The sequence below is a fragment of the Limulus polyphemus genome, unplaced genomic scaffold (assembly GCF_000517525.1).
Source record: "Limulus polyphemus unplaced genomic scaffold, Limulus_polyphemus-2.1.2 Scaffold592, whole genome shotgun sequence".
Taxonomy (NCBI): Eukaryota; Metazoa; Arthropoda; class Merostomata; order Xiphosura; family Limulidae; genus Limulus; species Limulus polyphemus.
In genome coordinates, this window is record NW_013666202.1 from 56,750 (window position 1) to 74,453 (window position 17,704).

Here is a 17,704-nt window from a genome sequence, read left to right on the forward strand (position 1 = left end):
TTTCTAGTATTTGAAGTTCATTTTATATATACAGTCCAACATTTCGTGCTACCTTCTTTAAAGCCATAACTTGTATATTTTGTTCGTTTTTGAATGCACTCTCAGAAAAGGATTCATCATTACATCAAAGTTAAGGGTGCACCAGTTACATCTGTTAAAACCATTAACAAATGTCGTTGACAGAAAATAAGATGGGATCATTAGTCGTCTTATAAACCATTTATTTGACAGGAAATAACGTTATTATTTTTGTTTTTAGAACTTGCAGTGGCGACACTTGGACGTTTTCTGATACCATAGAACGTAAAGTTATTATTGTTGTTTTTTAGAACTTGCAGTAACGACATTTGGACGCTCTTTTATACCATAGAGAGTTACGTTATTAGTGTAGTTTTGTTACTTGCAGTAACAACACTTGGATGCTCTTTGATAGCATACAAAGTTACGTTATTATTGTTGTTTTTGTTACTTGCAGTAACGGCACTTGGACGCTCTTTGATACCATGGAAAATTACGTTATTATTGTAGTTTTTGTTACTTGCAGTAACGGCAGTTAGACGCTCTCCGATACCATGGACAGCCTAAAAAAAACAGTTGTTGTTGAATACTGAAAGATTTAAGCCATACAGAAAACAATACACTTGTAAATATTATTGAACAGGAAGTTATAGAGTGAACCTCAATGATAAAGATTTGCCAATCAATAGGTCGTTTGAACATTAAACCACCACCGGTAGAATATCTATGGTGTACTCTGTTGTGTAAAAAGACAGATAGGTCAGTGTATTAAATTTAGCTCATTGTAATGCATTACAGAATCTCGGGAAATATTATATTCATTTCATGCTCTTAAAGAGCAGGGTGTCTGTATGATTATTAAGGAAATGATACCTTAGTATCAAAATATAAACGCTAAAATCCTGGATTCGATTCCCCGAGATGGACAGAGCGCATATAGCACAATGTTGTACCTTTGTGCTAAAACAACGATAATCTAATATATGCTTAGATATAGGGATAAATGATCACAGTAAGATCTTCCAAATAAATAATCAATTATCACTTTATACATAGTGAAAGAAAGAGTTATTAAGAATTCCTCTTTGTAAAGCTGGGTTATCATTGCGTGGTTTAAGATATGGACTGAAGTAGATATTATGTTCCGCTGTGTACCAGGCCGTGTTCTTTTCTCAGTCAGTGCGTTCTACTCTGCCAGCAAGGGTAATTACCAGGGGGCGCTGCGTACATTCTTATGGTTCAGTGGTTGTAGTGCATCATCATGTTTGCGTGAGCTCAGTTTTCTTGAACACGCCAAAACCGTTCTTAGTGCGACGAGTGAAGAAAGGGAATTTCCTGGATATTATCTTACGACATCGAAATGCGTAAGTTTTTCTGTGGCTCTGGAATTTTTAAGAAGAAAAAGCATGGCCAAGTAAGTTTTTCTAAGTGATTTGGATACTACTGGTAAGGTGAAATTGATTCTTTGTCTAGTGTTATTTCGAATGTTCAAGAATTAATTTATTGTGATTTAACCCTATGACATTTCTTTTGTAAAAGGCCTTGAATTGAGAATTCGGGTCAATTAGTGTCACTAGAAATATTCAACAGCTTTAAAACTAAACAGGCTAGATTGATAAGCGACCAAATAAAATAATAGTCAAATAATTCCACTAAAGCTCATGTTTGTTAGTTTGTGGAGTAAAGTGTTCACGTTCCCTGTAGAATGACTTCAGGAAACTCAAGTGATTCCACGTGTTAGGTTAAGAAAAAACTTCCATGCATTACTATTTTTTTACCATTTATTCTTTAATGAGCGTTGCAATAATAATTAGTTATAACGTGAAAGAGCTTTATATCGCGAGGAGAGTTCGGTTTTAGAGCCTGTACACGAAAATACAAACTTTCAAGTGTTACTCTTCAGATTTGACGTGAGAAATTGACTCCGGTTCAGGGCCAGCAAAGTGTAATGTGTACACATTCAAGTATGTATGTATGTACTAGCGTTTCCGTATGTGGAAAAAGCCTGAACACGAGTAACCTTTTCTCTGTCTTGGAATTATTTTGAGATCAACACTTCAAAGCTTCCTGTATGGTGTAACAATGGGAATTAAACACTCATGTTGGATCACTTCCTGAATCTTTACGTTTGATAGGTAGTAGTGTATTCTTGTGAAATTTCTGAATATTTATTCTAGTAAGTACGAGGTTCAGTAATTTACGTGGTTTTATAGCTTGAAATGTTAAAATATTCATAAGCCTGGGAATTTCTTGAGATGTTGCAATCTTGAGGCCTCTGTGTTTAGTATTCCTAAATCTTAATGTTTCGTGTAGTATTGTAGTAGGAAACCTAAAATATTTCATTATTCATAAACCTCAGTACTTAATGTAGTGACGCTCATATAGATGTGGAAGCTGGCTTACAGGTCTGCCTTGCACAAATCATGAAATGCTTATTTTTGAGACACCTAGCATCAATAATTATTGTGCCCAGGGACCAAACTGATGATACTTGTTTGTTAAGCACAAAACTACACAATAAGCTATCTGTGCTATGCCCATGACGAGCATCAAAACCCGCTTCTTAACGTTTTAAGCCTTCAAACTTGACACTGAGCTTCTGGGGGTGGGGTGGGGCTATTGTATTGATGATACTCAGTCTGAATTCATACAATGGGGTGACAGTACGTCCCTGATTTTCCGAGGACAATTACTAGATAGGGAATATTGTTCCCGAAAAAAAAATCATCTAGAATGCCATTTTACATCTAAATATGTTTATTATGAAGGCATTATTATGTCATTATTATTATCATAAGTACAGCATATTCATATGTGGACGCCACGACGGTGGTGGAGTCGCAAATGCTATAACGTTGAATATGTCATAGAACATTTTTCTATTATTTTTTAGAGCAAAAATAGAGCTAGATTCTAAAATATATAAACTCATCAAAGAAATATAATTGGTACCAATAGAACACGCTCCTGCAATATTTCTGTATATGGAGTTATGGTGACTACAGGCACAAATGTTTATAAAAGTGTTTATAAATTTGATTTACAAATTATGATCAACTTTTCATATAGGCCTACTTGTAAAAATACAAAACTTTAAAACATTTGGAACTCAGAGATCCATTTGACAGGTACTTTCAACTCGTGAAAGGCACGCCTGTGAACAGGAACGTTTGTGGAATCTTTGAGGCCCCCTATGAGTCAACAGCTAGAGCCACCCCCCTCCTACACACAAACACATACCTTTGCCGTAATATTAAACAAAACTCGGAAACAAAGTTCCCTGTTAGTTATTCTATGATTTAGTGAATCCTTTTACTAAAATAACCTTAGTAAGATTGAGCTGTACGTGAGGTGTTTTGATGGACTTACACTGAATTCATGTGGTAAAAGATGTTGAAGTAATATGCTTTCATAGCCACAAATCTGAGTTTTTGTGTGGTATTACAAAGTTAACGCTAATATATTACTATAAAACTAAATATTTTACGTGTTCAGGCTGATATGTTTCTGTTACCCTAAACCTGGGTATCTTACATGGTATTACAATGTTCAAGCCCGGCATGGCCAGGTGGTTAGGACGCTCGACTCGCAATCCCCGTCACACCAAACATGCTCGCCCTTTCAGGCGTTATAATGTGACGGTCAATCCCACTATTCGTTGGTAAAAGAGTAGCCCAAGAGTTAGCGGAGGGTGGTGATGACTAGCTGCCTTCCCTTTAGTCTTACACTGCGAAATTAGGGACGGCTAGCGCAGATAGCCCTCGTGTAGCTTTGCGCGAAATTCAAAATAAATGTTCAAGCTGATATCTTTTTTCTACCATAAACTAGTGTACCTTACGTGGTATTATGATGTTCAGGCTGATCTGGTTCTACTTGAGTAATGAAGCACATTATGCTAATATAATAATGGGTAGGAAAACAACGACTTATAAGTATAAGGATGAATTTTATTGATGATGAAACATACTACATGAAGAATACAGACCAATGTTCTGTCGTAACATGTAATACCATCAATAAAATTCTTCTTTACGCTTATGAATCGTTGTTTGCCTACTGGTATGTTTATGCTACCATAAATCTGAGTGTCTTACGTAGTATTATGATGTTCAGGCTGATATATTACTATAAACTAGAGTACTTTATAATATATTGTTGCTGACATGAATCAAATCAAGCAGTTTTTACAATATGTTCTTTGTACTTTTCATTTTTTTAAATAATTAATTTCAGATTCGTTTTAGTTTTAGACGATATTTCTATTAATGTAATAGCATTTTTCTGATTTGCCTTGATTAGCATTAAGTTCCAGAACTTTTACACTTTTTCACACTAGGTATAGAGTGAAAGTTTAATGTTTCATCTGTATTGGTTAAATATTTTAACCATCAAAATAGTAAGAGATATTCGAATTCCGCTTAGTCTCAGTTTTCAATTCAAAAATAAGTACTTTTTGTTTTGTTAGTAGCTAGCTATCTTGTGGGAAGACACACTTCTCTTATGCACAAGATATATAATATCAAAATACTTCGTCTTGAAACTGGTAAAGAAATGGCGTAACATAAATATTTGTCTAACTGTAGTGCATGTTTTGAGAATATTAAAGAAATGTTTTAATATAATATTGGAGAATATCCTGAAACACGTGGAATGTGAATATGTCGTGTTAAAGACTTTTTTTTAATTTTCAAAGTATCTATAGTGAAGCCACGTACATAGGTATCAATCTAAAACTTAAAAAGAAATGTATTTTAAATTTTAGAAGAATCAGATTCAGCTTTAAAAACACTGTCTAAAGGCCAATATTAAACCTGCGTTTTAACAGTCGTACGATCTGTACTGTATCAAGCTACAGTTCATTTATCTTGTTAAACGTTCTAAAAACTGTATAGATAAAATCCATGGTTCATTTATTTGTTACACGTAGTATAGACTATACAGTAACAAAGCCTCAGCTGATATATCTTGTTAAACTCTCTATGAACTAAAATGAAGCGTAGCTTCATTTCTGTAATCTTGTTAAACTTTCTATGTAGTACACATTATCAAAGTTACGGTACATTTATCTTGTTAAACTTTCTATAAACTATAGTGTATGAAATATGATTAATCTACTTATAAATCAACATATTTTATTATGTGTAGAATAGATGAAACATCGGTGGTAGTGGAGTTCAGACAGAGATTTTATGTTTGTCGTTTATTTATTTGTTTCATCATTTATTACGATAATACTCCTTTTTTTTCTTTTTTGTCCTGAAAATGTGCGCGCAACATACAAACTAAATGCGCATGCGTGCGCACTTTCATTTCCACAGATGTAAACAAATGATGGATGTAAAAGTACTTTAGTAGACATTTTGTACAACACCATATTAAAAGCTTACCAAAGTTTTTAGAAAGGTTTAACGTTAAGTCGTAAAATAACGTTATAAGTTTACTTATTGATAATATTAAGTTCGGTAAAGTTTAACCTTAACTGAACTAAAGTAAAAACCGTACAAAAGTTATACTGTTAATTTTTCTCTTTATCGAATAAAGGCTTAACTAATGTTAGGCCTAAAAGAAGTGGACTTGCAGATTTCGGTGTCTGGAATTAAAATTATTTTGTAATATTTTAGAAATCCTGTATTTAAAGAAGTACTGTTGCAATTAATATATTAATTTCACCGCAAATGTTTTGCGGGTCTCTGCTAGTAACCTAATATTTCATGTTTTATCCATCAACATGTAATTAGGATATTCTTATTCTTAAACTTTTTTCGTGGTGATAGTTTGCTACCGTATAAAGTACGAGATTTATAAGTATTTAGTGTACTTCAGAAGCACTATTCAACGTCCACGTCTGTACGCATAATGTTTGATAGGGGAATTTTATTTTGTGAGACCAAAAGCCAACACATATTGTGCAAGCACAATCAAAATGAAAAGCACGCTAATGTTAAAGGAGTCTGGGGGACATGCCCCCCAGGAAATATGTAAAAAAAACAACAGGTGTTATGAGATTAAATCTGGAAATAATTTTGCATGAAATATAGCTTTAAACAGTTGCATGGCTTTTCACATAAAATCCACAAATATCCAATGAAAATTAACAAATCATTCTGTTGTAACACTGCATGGGGAGCTAGACTTAAACTTAAATATGTATGTTTTATTATAACAAAGTACTGTACTATGTAATATTTAATGCATAGTAGTTATTAATCGTTAAATTATATTACCAATTTAAAAGACTCTGTACAACAATAGTATGTTAGCTATTTCAATCATTGGCTATTATATACGTACATGTATGCACTGTTGAAGTAACATGTTAGTATGCTCCATTCTTTTGGGGTGCTTTTCCATAAATAACTTACATACAGTTTCAGTGTTGATAGCAGTGTCATAATGATTATGTATTAAAGCTAGAGCACTCGGTGGCAGTATGGCAAAGAGTTTCAGTAACATAAAGACATTTGGTTCACGCTTTTAAGCAGTCATCTCGGGACTGTCCTGGAAAGGTATACAAAGACATCTTGTCTTCCATTGATGAAGTTCTTCATAAAAAAATATTATATCAGGATTTGGCAAATCTTCCCTGTAAAAATCTGTTTGGTATCAAATATAGAAAAGTCCTGTGTGAGTTTTGATGGCATAAGTTTCCGAATTGACGCTGCTTGCTTTACATGTGCAACAAATCTGGAAAAAAGATTACTGATAATGTGGTTAAAAAAAGGAATGGTTACTGTTTTTTTTAAAGTAATTCTCCGTGGAACTATACTCTGTATTTGCACGTTGGGCTTGTCGTTGACTAACTCGTGGCATCCTAGCATTAATATTAGATTTGTTTGCAATATTACTGCTGAGCTGCAAGATATGACGTAAATAATCACCTACGTTCTCTCTTGGTGAAGTCAGTTCTTTACAGCATTGTTCTATTAAGGACCTCCCCCCCTCCAGTGGCACAGCGGTATGTCTGCGGAGTTACGACGCTAGAAACCGGGTTTCGATACCCGTGGTGGGTAGAGCACAGATAGCCCATTGTACAGCTTTGTGCTTAACTTTAAAAACCAAAAAACAACTATTAAGGAAACACCAGAAACAATATTGGCTTGAACCTTGCAAATTCCCAGAAGCTTCTTTCAAATAGTAAAGGGAACGTTGTAAAGCTGATAAACAAAAAATGAATTCAAAGAATTTCAGTATTTTTAGATAAGCCATGGCGTTTTTCTTATCTTCAGTAGCCCAGTTGTCATTAAACATTTTAAAATTATCATTTACATAACCTCATACATGTGAAGTAAGAATGGATGAGGTAAACAGAACCTTTCCTAACCTTCAATATTCTCAATCCAACCCAGAGTATAATGCATACATTGAGTAGTGGAAGACGGCTGTTCCATGCTGGATGCCCTTTTGATATATTGCCTTTAATAGTTCCCCATGTTTAGGTGAGGGTTTAATCCAAGTAGTTATTCCTTTAACTTGATCAATACAATTTCGTATTGATGAAACTAAACATGAATTTATAATAGTAAGATTAAGTGAGTGACCCGCGCAATGAGTGTACAAGGCCTAGCTTTGCATATCTCGAATTTGTTTTTGGACACTAGATCTGTTACCAAAACAAAAAAACAACAACAACAAGTGGACTGTGTTTCTGTTTGTTTATTGTTGAAATTTATCACCAACAAGTCACAGACACCTTTTGTAAAGTATCCGGCCTAGTGCACTGGAAAATATACGATCTGCCGTAGTGAAAGGGTTAACTACCATAAGCAGCTGCACTATAACTATATAGGTATCATTTTTTTATATCATAAAAATGGGGGGTTCGGCTGAACTCCTTCGATTCTCATAAACTGTCGTTAAGAAAACTCAATAACTTCCTCTCTTAGTTCTCAAAAGAGTGTATAAAACACCATATTAACCATTAACAGGATGCATAAATTCTTTTTTAACCCTCAGAAAGGAGTACAAAATACTTTATTAACCACAGATAAAATGAATAAGCTCTTTCTTAACTCTTCAAAAGATCTAACATTTTAGATCGAGGGAATAGGGAATGCATAAGCTCTTGTATTACTAACTAGAAGGTGGTATAAAACTTATTATTAACAATCAAGAGGGAGCATTAACTATTTAAGTTTCATAAAATAAATTCTAACCTTTTTTTTTTTACAGTTTTATTTTTTGAATTTTAACTTGAAGATAAAGATATTCCTCTTCTTGAAAAATAAAACATTGCTGTTGCCTTAAGAAAATAAGAAATAATGTTTTTAATGTTTGCAATTCGTGTATTTTTTGCTATAATTATTTTGTTCATGCGTATGTTTTGCAAATCTAATTTCTTGGCTGTTTATCGATTTTTTTTTGTGGTTGTATTGCTCAGCTCGCAATCTGCGAGTTCGAATTCCATGAGGGCGTTATAATGATACGGTCAGTTCCACTATATATTGGTAAAAGAGTAGCCCAAGAGTTGGCAGTGGGTGGTGTAGACTAGCTGCCTTCTTTCTAGTCTATTACTTATAGATTAGAGACAGTTAACCCGTGAATAGCTCTGCGTAAAATTCAAGAAACAAAAAATTATTATTATTATTATTTAATCAGCCTGTTTATCAGGTCCATGCACACGTGCATGTGAGCTGTCACAAAATCTAATATAACTACAGTTGGGTTTCTTGTATGGTTAATTGCACGTAGACTCGGTGACTTCCAGGTTTTATAGTATTGGTGATTTTTATATTGTTATTGTTAATCACTATTTATAGCACTCAACGCTAGTTCTGTGTTTACAACCATGTGACTTGAACACTTCTACATAAAACATTTTTCTTCAATGCAACAGAATGATAAAAACATAAAAGTACTATTAAACAGCTTTTATCAGCAACTCACAATTACCTTATCCTTTTCAAACAATTTAACGCACATCTAAACCGGGTGTGGCCGAGTAATTAGCGTGCTGGATTGTGAATCCGAGGGTCTATGTTTCGCGTCTTGTTGAAGCAAAATCGCGCTCCGCACTTTGTGGCTGTGCATGCGTTATAAGAGAGATGGTCAGATTTCACTATATGGTTAGTTATGAGTAGTCCAAGAGTTGATAGTGGGTGATGTTGAGAAGCTGCTTTGCCTGTAGTCTATCATTTCAAAATTAGGGACGGCTAACGTAGATAGTCATTGTGTAGCTTTGTTTCAATATCCGAAGTGAAGAATCAATAATACACACCCATACATGGTTCTTCATCAGTATCTCACCTCCACCTCACCTCTTGTCATCAGACTTATTACACATGCTTACATGGTTCTTCATCAGTATCTCACCACCACCTTGCCTCTTGTCATAAGACTTATTACACACCCTTACATGGTTCGTCATCAGTATCTCACCACCACCTTGCCTCTTGTCATCAGACTTATTACACATCCTTACATGGTTCGTCATCAGTATCTCACCTCCACTTCACCTCTTGTCATTAGACTTATTACACACCCTTACATGGTTCGTCATCAGTATCTCACCTCCACTTCACCTCTTGTCATTAGACTTATTACACACCCTTACATGGTTCGTCATCAGTATCTCACCTCCACCTCACCTCTTGTCATTAGACTTATTACACACTCTTACATGGTTCTTCATCAACATCTCACCACCACCTCACCTCTTGTCATCAGACTTATTACACACCCTTACATGGTTCGTCATCAGTACCTCACCTCCACCTCACCTCTTGTCATTAGACTTATTACACACCCTTACATGGTTCGTCATCAGTATCTCACCTCCACCTCACCTCTTGTCATTAGACTTATTACACACTCTTACATGGTTCTTCATCAACATCTCACCACCACCTTAATCCCTCTCATCAGATTAAATACTACATACACCTGAGTGATTCTTACTGATGGGCAATGATGACATGTTTTAATCTAACTAATATACTGATTATCAATGATTGCATATCGTAATCTTAATAGTATGCCGATGATCGACAATGGCAGGTTGTAAGGTGTCTGGCATACTGATGGTGGTTGATGACAAATTGCAAGCTAGCTAGTGTACTAATGATGGACGATGGCAGGTTGTAAGGTAGCTAGTGTACTGATGATAGACGATGGAGGTTTATAAGCTAACTGGTGTACTGATGATGGACGATGGGAGGTCGTAAGCTAGCTTGTGTACTGATGATAGACGATCGCAGGTTGTAAGCTAGTTAGTGTACTGAAGATCGATTCTACCAACTTATAAGCTAACTTGTATACTGATGATCGATGATGGCACAATGTGTAGTATGTCACGTGGGAATACTCCACCCCCTTCTCCCAGCAGGTACGAATTACGTAACTACTGGTTTCCCTTAACTATTGTTTCTTTATGCGTGGCACAGGTACTTGAATAACTTCAAATTTTCTCCCAAATAAACTTCTTAGCTATTTCCGTACGCATACTGTTCAATGCTTTTCAAATAAAAAGTCAGAAATATTTAAAGGAATAAAAAATCTTCGTACCTTTAATTCAAAACCTTCAAAAGAACATAATGGCATATCCTTCAATGACTTCAATAAAAGAACATAATGGCATATCCTTCAATGACTTCAATAAAAGAACATAATGGCATATCCTTCAATGACTTCAATAAAAGAACATAATGGCATATCCTTCAATGACTTCAATAAAAGCGATGTTTCATTCTATTTCCCAGTGGCACAGTCTGCGGACTTTGTGTAACTTTGTGCTTCATTACAACCAACAAACGTACCAGTAGGTTAGAAGATGTAATTTATACCTGGAATGTTACAGTATGAAATACGTTTACATACTAGTAGGTTAGAAGATGTAGTTTATACCTGGAATGTTACAGTATGAAATACGTTTACGTACTAGTAGGTTAGAAGATGTAGTTTATACCTGGAATGTTACAGTATGAAATACGTTTACATACTAGTAGGTTAGAAGATGTAGTTTATACCTGGAATGCTACAGTATGAAATACGTTTACATACTAGTACGTTAGAAGATGTAGTTTATACCTGGAATGCTACAATATGAAATACGTTTACATACTAGTAGGTTAGAAGATGTAGTTTATACCTGGAATGCTACAGTATGAAATACGTTTACATACTAGTAGGTTAGAAGATGTAGTTTATAGATTTTATGCCACAGTAAGAAGTAGTTTTACATACCAGTAGGTTACAAGAACCAGTTTATATCTGTTATACCGTATGAAATAGTTTTACATACCAGTAGATTACAAGAACCAGTTTATATCTGTTATGCCGTATGAAGTAGTTTTACATACCAGTAGGTTACAAGAACCAGTTTATATCTGTTATGCCGTATGAAGTAGTTTTGAATAGCAGTAGGTTAGAAGAACCAGTTTATATCTATTATGCCGTATGAAGTAGTTTTACATACCAGTAGATCAGAAGAACCAGTTTATATTTGTTATGCCGTATGAAGTAGTTTTACATACCAGTAGGTTACAAGAACCAGTTTATATCTGTTATACCGTATGAAGTAGTTTTACATACCAGTAGGTAACAAGAACCAGTTTATATCTGTTATGCCGTGTGAAGTAGTTTTGCATACCAGTAGGTTACAAGAACCAATTTATATCTGTTATGCCGTATGAAGTAGTTTTGAATAGCAGTAGGTTAGAAGAACCAGTTTATATCTATTATGCCGTATGAAGTAGTTTTACATACCAGTAGATTAGAAGAACCAGTTTATATTTGTTATGCCACGGTATGAAGTACTTTTTCATTCCAATAGGTTAGAAATATCACGTTTTACCTTTTATTATCAATAATAACTTTGCGTGGAAGTGAAGGGTCGAGGGTTCGAATCTCCGTCACACCAAATATGCCCGTCCTTTAAGCTGTGTGGGGCGTTATAATGTGATGGTCAATCCCACTATTCGTTGGTTGGCGGTGAGTGATGATAACTAGCTGTCTTCCCTCTAGTCTTTCACTGCTAAATTAGGGACGGCTAGCGCAGATAGCCTTCGTGTACCTTTGCGCGAAATTCAAAAAGCAAACAAATAGCGAGTAGGTTATGGTATGTGTTGGTTACTTATAGTTACACGTGATTACATTTTGGATACTATATGGTTTCATAGCAGTATAGCTTTCCTATTTTGTTGCTTATGAAATGAGCAATGGTGTGAATAATACATGCGCTCTGGGACAGATGACGCTATTGTATTTTGTATATGTAGTAACTCACATTTCATTCAGATTTTCAATAGTATTCCTTTAAATTTTGATTAAGTCTGTCTTCTGAGCGAGAACTCTGTCCTGTCTCTAAATATTGTGCACTTGAATAGTTTTGATTGTTTTTATTTTAATAAATGTCTTTTCACATATCATTTCCTGAAATTCTTTCTTCTTTGTGGTTACTATTGTTATTATTTGAAGGTTGAGCTTGAACAGTCTGGCAACTAGTTCGGTCAATCACTTACACAAGTAGCAACGTACTGACTGGAACAGTCGTGGCTGAGTTTCACTCACCTTTTGACCTAGTGAAGAACTGAGCTATCCAATTAAAGGCTTGAAAGAGAGCTCCCATTGAGAAATTGGCAGCTTACGTGGATGATTTGCGTCGTCTCCAAGGCAGGGCATGTCCTGCTATAGCATCTATGGATCATGAGGGTATCTTTTTAGGTAAATTCATTAATGGGCTACTCAGCAAAATAACGCGTCATTGCCTGGATTTAAGAGATATCGTCACCTTAACATGGGCAGTATCCGTGTTCAGTGTGGTAATTGGCAGTAGCTGTGACAACCATGTTTAATGTGGTAACTTTTAACTGGTTGTAAAAGAGGAAGAATCCCGTAAAAACAACTGCAGTCGGCTTACCTCAGCCAAACCATACACCCGCAGTGACTACATGATGGAAAGACTCTGTTCGGGTGAGGAGCTACCCAACTAAAATTACACCCCAGTATTTCAACACAGCCAAACTGGATAGTAATAAATGGTCAGAGCTTTTCAGGGTCTTCACGATGGTTTTGCCACAGAAAATGTTGCCAGTGCTTCTCTACAGTTGACAGTCTGGACATGCAGTCGAAGCAGTTAACTGTCAAATGAGCTGCACATATCTTTCTCTACAACTCTCAGTTCCACCCGCTACTAGTCGATGCAGGAATGTCATAAGCCATAAGCATATGGCTGCCACTGCTACAGTTACGGAGAACTAGTGGAATCTACATCTTGTTTGGTCACCAACGTGAAGGAGCACAGTAGTTTGAGTCAGAGGATGACGAAAAAATTATGTGTGTTGTATTGGCTCAGCTATTGAGGTAGAAGATGCTGAAAATTCTTATCTGTCTGTCTGAGAGAAACAGGTGAGGAAACACCAATAGAGGAGCTGTGAGCTATATCCAGTGGTTAGTTCAGGAACTGACAACGACATCCTGATTGATATGACTGTAATTAACTACAATATCTGCTATTATGGTGGTTAATTGCTTGAAATCAGAAAGTGGTAGTAAGTGGTGTTCCTTGCTTTTAAAGTTATCAAGTTTTGTTTCACAGCACAAATATGAATCCTGGCTACGAGGAATCTTAAGTGAAATATCTTAATCAAACATAATGGCTCATAGGTGTTATTACAATATCGTGTAGTGCATGTATTTGGATTGCATAGGTATACAGTCATTACACAAAGACGCTGCACAAAAAAAAATCAATTATAGCTCAACTTTCAAACAATCAATAAATGCGAAGGTTTTAATACTGATTTATGGAGTAAACTGAAAGATACGATGCACCCAATATTGATAAAAGAATGTTGGTAAAAGAATGTCATCAGTTTCAAAACTGAAATATTCGGCAGATAGTGAGCTTTCTTGAAGAAATAAAAGTAATAGCTGAACTCACACTGTATTTGGTTTTCTATAATGTATTTTGCAGTGGTAATGAAGTACATTTTTGGTTGGATTGAATTAAAATATTCATAAGTAGATGAAATTCTCTGTAGAAAGTAAAACACACTGAAAGTAGTCTGTGTGTGAAATATTCGGCAGATAGTGGGTTTTCTTGAAGAAATAAAAGTAATAGTTGAACTCACACTATATTTGGTTTTATATAATGTCTTTTGTAGTGTTAATGAAATACATTTTTGATTGGATTGAATTAAAATATTCATAAGTAGATGAAATTCTCTGTAGAAAGTAAAACCTACTGAAAATAGTATGTGTGTGTGGGTTATACTTAAAATATACTTTTTGTACCCAGTGCTTTATTTGGTTTTAACATAACATTTTCAATCACGCAGCTTAGAATGTTACATATTCATATTTTACAAAATATATCCTCGACTGTTTTTTTCTGTACAAGTTGTAAAACACACTCTCATGTTGACATGAGTTTATGACTTGAGCCAAAAGGTAACACCTACACAACATTGCCCTTAGTTGCTTCAAGTAATGCTACACCTGTATTTAAACAAAGTTGCACAGAAGTAAAATGTTTATGCTAATGATCCAAAGCTAAAGCCTGATGCTTGTATAATGAATAGTCTGAGTTTGATTATTTGTGTAGGGACCAGTGTTAAAAGTTCATCCCTTCCTTCACTATTGGTCCCAGATGCTTGTATAATGAATAGTCTGAGTTTGGCTATTTGTGCAGGAACCAGTGTTTAAAGTTCATCCCTTTCTTCTCTGTTGGTCCCTGGCTCTGACCTAGCTACAACCAGATATTGATGGAAGACTCCAGTGCATGTTAATACCAGATACGTTAGCTGTAGCCTTTTGGTAACAATAAAGTAGAAATCACAGCTGCTGGCCAGATGTAGGACCAGATAAAAACCTGTATCATTGGGATGTTTACATGTACAATGTAGGAATTTGGTACAGAAGTTATATTCGTGAGTACATGTATTCCTGTAGAAATAGCACTTGTTCAGGGCAATAATGTTGCAGCTGTGACTTGGCCTCTACAAAATTTAAACTTATACTTTTAGCTTACCTATTGAATGATCAGAATCTAAGTTGACCAAGCATTTTTCTATCCAGATTTTGTCTATGTAACATCAAATTCATGATTCTTCTTTCATTTGTTTCTTCTACTTGACCAGTAAAGAGTTTCACTACCATCCATTTGTTTGCTTGACATACCTGTACTCTTGTTAAGGGATACTAACATTTTTTTGGAAACATCAAGAAGTACCCTGACTGCAGTAGACATGAACTCTGAGAAATATTTCTACAGGCAGAATCTTTTAACATGATGTCTCTGCCTGATACTGTGGATGATTTTACCTTAGTGTCTAGGGAACCAGTAGCTGCTCTCATAACCACCATCATGTTAATGGAATTCCCTCCCTTCCTGCTACATGGCCCAAAAACCCAACTCCACTGATTTTAGTCCCATCAGAATTTTTTAATCAGAGCTAACTGGCGTTTTTATCATTTTCTATTTTGTAAAATATGTTAAACGGTTTTCTTGGATATGTACTTTATCTTATTTTACATTTTAAATTGAACTATCATGTATTGATAATGTTAAAAAAAAATTTTATGCTTGTGGTTTAACGTCAAAAGGTTTTATTTTGTCATTTTGAAGCTTTTGTATTTGGCTTGGTGAGAATATTTATCTCGTGTACTTTGTATCTAAAAATTTTGAATTTTTTATTAATAAGGTATGTGTATTTTATAATTCACATTGTTGTCGTATAATGAAGTCCTTGGTGAGTCGGAGATAAGTACCGAACTTACAATGCTAAAATCCGGGGTTCGATTCCTCACAATAGACAGAGTGCATGTACACCATTGTGTGCTTTGCACTAACAAGAATCCAACCATCTATATTATTAAGGTTGGTAGTCTTTGCTGAAGGTATTATTTTTGTATTGTATTAAAGGGTTATTGATGCTTCATTGTATTTCTGGATGTTGTGCTTTGTATTTCTTATGATTAAAAGTGTAAGTGTTTCACATAGGTAAACACAACTTCAGTGAACACATAACCAAACATATTTTTTTTAAACAATTGGATCTTAAAATTTGAAGTGAACACTGATTGGGACAAGCCTAAGGCAAAGATAAGGAAAATGTAGCAAGCAGAGCCTACTAGGTGTTTCATTTCGTTTTAATTTAGACAGGTGAGCTTTGTTTGTTTGACTAAGACTAAAAACAAGTCTCGCAAACAGATGTATGGGTGCACGTATATGTTTAAGAATATAGATGGGTTCTGGAATTTTACTAACTTGTGCTGTCTTGGTTACTTATTGTTATGGATCATTTACCTTTAGTATTACTTAAAGCTTTCTCATAGAAGAGACTGCTGTAGAATTATATAGAATTGTGTACTATGTAGTTTTTGTAGTATGTCAAGCTTTTTGACACCTAGGAAAATGTATCTTCTCAATTTTTTGTTCTGAAATAAACCCCATACTTTATCCATTACCACATGCATCACATTCATGAATTTGGTTCTGGATTTTCTTTCTGTTTTCTAGCATGAGAATTAATCTAAAAGAAATATTGTTATATTTATTGTTGGTCCACTTGTTGTGTTCTTGGAACCATTGTAAGCAAGCTATTTCGTGTCTTGCTGTCGGAATGCATCTTGTTAGGTACCTTGACATAAATACCACGTTTCTGAATTACGTTTCTAACTTTCTGTACACTGGCACGTCATTCAGTTGGGTTGCGAGCACATGATTCAATCATAGAGCAGATATCTTAAGATTGCAACAAGTTAGGGTTGAAAGATATCAGTCGTCTGCTTGTGGGTGATGTTTTGCCATGTTCTGGTGTCCGAGCAACTGTACCCTTGGTTTGGAAGCGATTCCCTTTCTGCCAAAAACGCTGAGACGGTTATAGCCAAATTGCAACAGCCTATTTTGATTTGCTGGCTTCTGATGACCCTTATATAGTTCGAACATCCAGATGTCTTACTTGAGTAATATAACGTTGGATGTATGACCAAACACTTGCATTTTAAATCACGGATTGATATCATATGTCTGATTTACACACCAATGACAAGATAGGTGTGTGATTCACATCATTTTGAAACAATGGTTTTGTCTTGACACTGGTCTAACGTTGCTACTATAAATTATTCTTTAAGTGTTTTGTGTAGTGTATTTGTCTTTGTAGTATTGCCTCATAGTTATACAAATGAACGTGTTAATATATTTAACGTTGTTTCATGATTACAGTGATAAGCATGGCCACAGAAAATTTAACAAATTTCTCATTGAGTTCTATCGACTGATCCCAGAGTTGTCAAGTTTAGTAAATATTACTTATTTTCTAAAAGAAAAAAAAGTATTTCACTGCTTTATCTCAGAGTGAACTATAAGTAGCATTTCTTTTTTTTTAGATTACTCTGTAATAATTTTTGGAATAGTATAATACGTTAGAGTTTTTAAAACTTCTTTTTGTTTTGCAATACTTATATTAATTGCAACTTTTATCATACGTGTTAAAAAAAGCAAAGGTAGTATGAAATAATGAGATACCGCAATAAAATAAAAAGCATTTACATTTGGAACCTCACTAAGATAATTTCCAGGGAAGATTTATAAACTTGAGTTTTTGATAAAAATTACGTAAATAACAAGTTCATTGTTCGCTTCATCAAAAGACAAGAAGTTCACTCGTTGTTAAGTTTTTACACTACTATGAAAGACAAAAAAGAAAGTTAAAATGATGTAGGGAAGTGAGCTTGGTTGAGAAAC

The 17,704-nt window shown here is 34.9% G+C and overlaps 1 protein-coding gene across 9 annotated transcripts in view; it reads left to right on the forward strand.

Moving 5' to 3' along the window:
* LOC106459319 (sorbin and SH3 domain-containing protein 1-like) overlaps window positions 1-17,704 on the forward strand; it is a 122,958-nt gene that overhangs the window by 25,565 nt on the left and 79,689 nt on the right. Inside the window, exon 1 of one of the 9 annotated variants that reach the window (XM_022385780.1) lies at window positions 1,260-1,432. The exons of the other annotated variants lie outside the window; for them this stretch is intronic. Within the exon in view, the coding sequence (XP_022241488.1) occupies window positions 1,379-1,432 (54 nt within the window). The 5' untranslated portion in view covers window positions 1,260-1,378. Of the gene's footprint in view, window positions 1-1,259; window positions 1,433-17,704 lie in introns of those variants that run through there. 9 annotated transcript variants of the gene reach the window in all.